Source organism: Eimeria maxima, genomic scaffold (genome assembly GCF_000499605.1).
Source record: "Eimeria maxima Weybridge genomic scaffold, Emw_scaff1022, whole genome shotgun sequence".
Classification (NCBI taxonomy): domain Eukaryota; phylum Apicomplexa; class Conoidasida; order Eucoccidiorida; family Eimeriidae; genus Eimeria; species Eimeria maxima.
The window spans coordinates 7,501-12,726 of NW_013564076.1; the positions used below are offsets into that span (position 1 = coordinate 7,501).

Consider the following 5,226-nt stretch of genomic DNA (forward strand, 5'->3'; position numbering starts at 1 on the left):
TGCTGCTGCTTCTGTTGCTGCTGCTGTTGCTGCTGCTGCCATGGGGGGCCCCCTCTTAAAGGAGAATCTTTCTTTGTTAGGAGACGGCAGCAGAGGATAGGGAGACACCCCGTCATCAGCAGCAAGACTTTTATACAATTCTCCTTCGTGCTGCTGCTGCTGCTGCTGCTGCTGCAGCTGCTGCAGCTGTTGCTGAAGAGGTTGCTGCGGCTGTGGCTGCGGTTCGTCCCGCTGCAGCTGCGTTTGCTGCAGCTCTTCCTGCTGCTGTTGCTGCTGCTGCTGCTGCTGCTGAGGCTGCAGTTCTTCACGCTGCAGCTGCGTCTGTTGGAGGTCCTCCGGCTGCGGCGAATGCTGCTGTTGCTGCTGCAGCAGCAGCAGCAACTGCTGCGCACCCTGTTGCTGCTGCAGCACTTGAGAATTGTCCTCCTGCTGCTGCTGCTCCTGTTCCTCCTGCTGCTGCAGCTCGCCCTGCTCCTGCTGCTGCTGCTGCTCTTGATGCATGTCTTCCTGCATGTCTTCCTCCTCCTGTATCTCTTGCTGCTGCAATGGCGGTTCCTCCACCTGCTGCTGCGGGCTCTGCTGCTGTTGCTGCTGCTCCTGCTGCACTTCCTGCTGCTGCTGCTGCTGCTGCTGCTGCTGCTGCTGCTCCTGCTGCTGTCTCTTCGCCAGCACCTTGGGTCCCCACCAGGCGGTAAGGCTTGGCGCTTCAAGCAGCAACGGTGTGGCTGCATCAGCTGCTGCTGCTGCAGCAGCTGCTGCTGCTGCAGCAGCCGTGCTGCTCGAGCTATGCTGCATCTGTGGGGTACCCTCTAAAACTACAGGGGGCTTAGGGGGGCCCCCTAGGGGGCCCCCTAACCTTTGCGGTGTCTCCGCAGATTTAAGGGGACTACCCACTGTACCCTGATTGCCTGCTGCTGCTGCTCTCCTGCTGCTGCTGCTAACGGGGCTGCTGCCAGTGCTGTTGCTGCTTTTCCTGATACTCTTCGTGCTGCCGCTGCCGCTGCTGCTGCTGCTGCTGCTGCTGCTGCTAGGCATTGGTATTGAAGGCCTCTCTGGCAGGGGGCCCTCCGAGTCGCTGCTGCCGCTAAGGAGGTCGTGGGGGCCCCCCCGGGGGCCCCCATAAAGATACAAAGAAGGGGGTGCGCTGCTGCGAGGCTGGCGGCGGCGAAGATAGGGTGTAGCAACTGCAGCAAGAGCAGCAGCAGCAGCAGCAGGTACTGCTGCTGTTGCAGTTGCTGCGGCCTGCGCTAGAGTGGCGCTTGGTGGAGGAGAAACGGCAGCAGGTGCAGCAGCAGCAGCAGCGGGTGTATTCAGAGGTGCTGCTGCTGCTGCTGCTGCATCACTGGTAGCAAGAGCAGCAAGACCTGTACTTCCCTGTCCCCCATCACGAGGCGCATCTGCAGCAGCAGCAGCATCTGCTGCTGCTGCTGCACCAACAGCAATAGGTGAGGGAGGGGGAGAAGCCTCTCTGCTGCTGCCTTCTTCTTCGCTGCTGCTGTCGCTGCGCAGCACAGCACTTTGTCCCCGCAGCAGCAACCTGCGGTGCACCCTCTGCAGGGCCCTAACCAGCCGTGCAGCATCACTAGAGGGGTCCTCAGGTAGTGGGGGGCCCCCAGGGGGGCCCCCCGTAGAAAGAACCCCTCCTGTGGGGCCTCCATAACGCTCAGGAGGTCCTGCTGCTGCTGCTGCTGCAGGGGAGGAGAAAAGACTGCAGCGGGAACTGCTGCCAAAGGAACGGTAACGGGGCTGCAGTGGGGGGGCCCCTGGGGCCCCCCTGTGGGGGGGGCCCCTTAGGGGCCCCCTATTATTATATTTAGGTATAGGGGACTCCTCTCCTGATGAAGAACTTTCTTCATACAGCTGCTTACAGGTAGCAGCATCACTACTCCATGTAGCAGCAGCAGCAGCTGCTGCTGCTGCTGTTGCTGCTGCTGCAGCAGAAGGGAAGTGTGAATTAGGATCTGCTGCATTGGGTACGGGGCAGGGAGGGCCCCCATGGGGGCCCCCCTCCGCAGGAGGTGCTGTTGTATCTTTATTAGGTTTATCTTGGTCCCCTATTAGCTGCTGCAGCTGCTGCAGCTGCTGCTGCTCCTGCTGCTGCTGCATCAGTGCTGCTGCATTAAGATCAAGGGACCAGACAGAGGAGAAGCAAGGATGGCAGGGGGCCCCTGCCTGTACCCCTATTGATGTTGCATGGGGGGCCCCTTTAGGGTTCAGTACCCTCTTTGTACCCTCCTCTATACCCTTATCTCTCCCTTCGCTTACATAGTCAGGAGGGGGCCCCTCCCAGTCCCTCTCCTCTTCTATGGGGGCCTCGGGGGCCTCCTCCAGGGGGCCCCCAGAGGGTACAGGGGCCCCCAAGAGGTCCCCAGTACCCGATAGGGCCTCCGCTGAGCGGCGGTGGCGGCGGCGATCTTTGCGTCTCCTTCTAGCCTTCTCTGTCTCCATCTCCTGCTGCTGCTGCTGCTGTTGCTGCTGCTTGGAGCTCCTGCTGCAGTCGCTAAGATGGCTGCTGCGCCCCACCGGGGCCCCCAGGGGCCCCTCATCAGGAGATTCATAATCGGGTACTTTTCTTCTTGAGGATTTGTGGTGTTTCCTTCGTCTTTCCTGCTGCTGCTGCTGCTGCTCTTCCTGCTGCTGCTGCTGTTGCTGCTGCTCGTCGCTAGGTGCTGTAGAAGCAGCAGCAGCAGCAGCAGAGGCGGGCACAGCAAGACCACCAATAAGACCAACAACAAAAGAAAAGCTTTCTGCTGTCTCCTCTGGAGGCCTTTCTCTCTGCTGCTGCTGCTGCTGCTGCTGCTGCTGCTGTTCCTGTTGCTGCTGCTTATGCTGCTTGTGGTGCTGCCGCTGCTTGTGCTGCTCCCTCTCATGGCTGTAGTCATGTTCAGAGGAATTAGCAGCATCTGCTGCTGCTGCTGCTGCTGTGTCTGTGTCTTCTGCTGCAGTCATGTCTTCTGCTGCTGCTGCTGCTGCTGCTGCTCTCTTACTCTTATGCTGCCTCTTTTTTACCTTTGATGGGGCCTCCTCTGTCTCCTTAGTACCCTTTTTATTTATTTCTTTTTCTCCTTTATCTATGGAGACAGGAGGGGCCCCCATGATGGGGCCCTTCTGCCTTCCTGACGAGGTATCAGCAGCAACAGGGGCAGCAGGAGCAGGATCAGCAGCAGGAGCAGCAGCAACTGCAGCAGCTGCTGCTGCTTCTCCTTTGCGGCGCTTCCCTACAGGAGGATCACGAGAGACACATTCGTCAGACCCTGAGGGTACTCTCTTGCTGCGTCTTGATTTGCTGCTGCTCTTCCCTTGCTGCTGCTGCTGCTGCTGCTGCTGGTCGTCCTCCTCTTCCTGCTGCTGCTGCTGCTCCTCTTGCAGCGCTGATGGCCGCTTAGTTGCTTGCTTCTGCTGCTTCTCGCCATCATGAGCGGCAGCAGCAGGAGCAGGAGCAGCAGGAGTAGGAGCAGCAGGAGCAGCAGCAGATCCTGTTCCTTTCTGCACGTCCTGCTGCTGCTGCTGCTGCTGCTGGCCTTGCTGCACCTTCTCCCCTGCCAGCAGCGCGGATGTCCGCTGCAGCGCCAGCCTCATCCATGATCCAGTACCCAGGCTTCCTACAGAGCGATTAAGGGGAGGGGGGGCCCCCGCTAGGGCCCCTAGGGGCCGCACACCCCCAGTAAGACCGCCTGTAGGGCCCCCTGTTAGACTCCCTACAAGAGGGACGGCACGGGGAGCCTGGGGAACCCGCATGACCAATTAGGGTTTAGGGTTTAGGGTTTAGGGTTTAATAGTAAGAGGAAGAGGCCCCCAAGGAGGAGGTACTCATGGGGCCCCCGAAGCCCCCTAGATCAGGTGGGGCCCCTGGGGCCCCCCAGCACTACACAGGGTACCTAAAGGGTTAAAAACAGGTAGTACCCTAAAGATGGTTGCTGCTGATGTTGCTGCTATTGCTGCTGCTGCTGCTGCTGCAGCTGCTGCTGCAGATGTGTATGTCGGTGTGCTGCAGCGGGAGCTGGGGGCATGGGGGCCCCCGCACCCCTGGTGTACGTACAGCTAAACAAAGAGGAATAAAAAAGAATAAAAAGAAAAAGAAAAGAAAAGGAAAAGACAATAAAGTTGTTTGTGTACATAGAGAAAGAAAAGAAAGGGAGAGGTGGTGGGGTCGGTGGGGGAGGGCTTGGGGGCCTGGGGCCCCCAAGGTGTATATAATTAGGGTTTAGGGTTAATTTTTTTAGGTTTTTTATGAATAAAATAATATAATTAATCCTTTTTATTAATTTAATTAATTAATTTAATTAATTAAAAGAAAGAAAACGCAAAAATATACACTAAGTGCAGCAACAGGCAGCAGCAATGAGACCTCCTCTGCACACCGCGAAAAAAACACCAACAGCCTAAACCCTAAACCCTAGCCCTAAACCCTAAACCCTAATCGCTAATTTCTTAGGGTTTTATACTCCATTCTATAACTATTAAACCCTCTATTAAGGTAATTAGGGTCTCCTTCTCCCCTTCTCTTGTTTATAATAGTTACCTTATTAGGGTTTAGGGTTTAGGATTAGGGTTTAAGGTTACGGTTAGTTATTATATATTAATTGGGGTGCACGTACACCTCAATACTACAATAAACCCTCTTATTAATAAATAAATTAATTATTAATTATTTCTTCTTTTTCTCTGTTTTTCTTGTCCTTATCTATACTAATACGCAATAAATAAAGGTAATTACCTAATTAACTAATATATAAATAAATAAATAAATAAATAAATAAATAAATAAATAAATAAATGTATATACCCGCATAAGTTTATTAATTTATTAATGTTTATTTATTTATTTATTTATTTATTTATTTATTTATATGCTACATATAATATATAGATATATAATAGGGAGGCCTATTGCCTGTACCCTTTTTCTTATTTATTCCTTACCCTTTCCCTCTATATAGAGGGGGAGGGTACGGAGGGAGGGGGGCCCCCTACCCCTATAACAATTCCCTAAAATAAGGGAATGATTGGTGGGGCCCCTTTAGGGGCCCCCTTTATTAGAGGGGCCCCCTTATTATATATATAAGGAAGAAACACAAAGAGGGGCCCCTCCCTATATATATAAGGGGGGCCCCCTATTATAATAATAAAGAAAGATGCATAAGAATATATATAATATACACAAGAAATAAATATATATATATATATAATTAAGAAGGGGAGAGGGGCCCCCCCCACCCAAGGGGC

The 5,226-nt window shown here is 53.9% G+C and overlaps 1 protein-coding gene across 1 annotated transcript in view; it reads right to left on the reverse strand.

The window, feature by feature from the left end:
* Positions 1-3,738, reverse strand: part of EMWEY_00047370 (Ulp1 protease, related) — a gene marked incomplete at both ends in the record, with an annotated part of 6,581 nt that extends 2,843 nt beyond the window's left edge. The window contains one exon of the mRNA XM_013479278.1: positions 1-3,738. This exon is cut by the window's left edge and continues 1,153 nt beyond it. Within this exon, the coding sequence (XP_013334732.1) occupies positions 1-3,738 (3,738 nt within the window).
* Between the last annotated feature and the right edge of the window lie 1,488 nt (positions 3,739-5,226).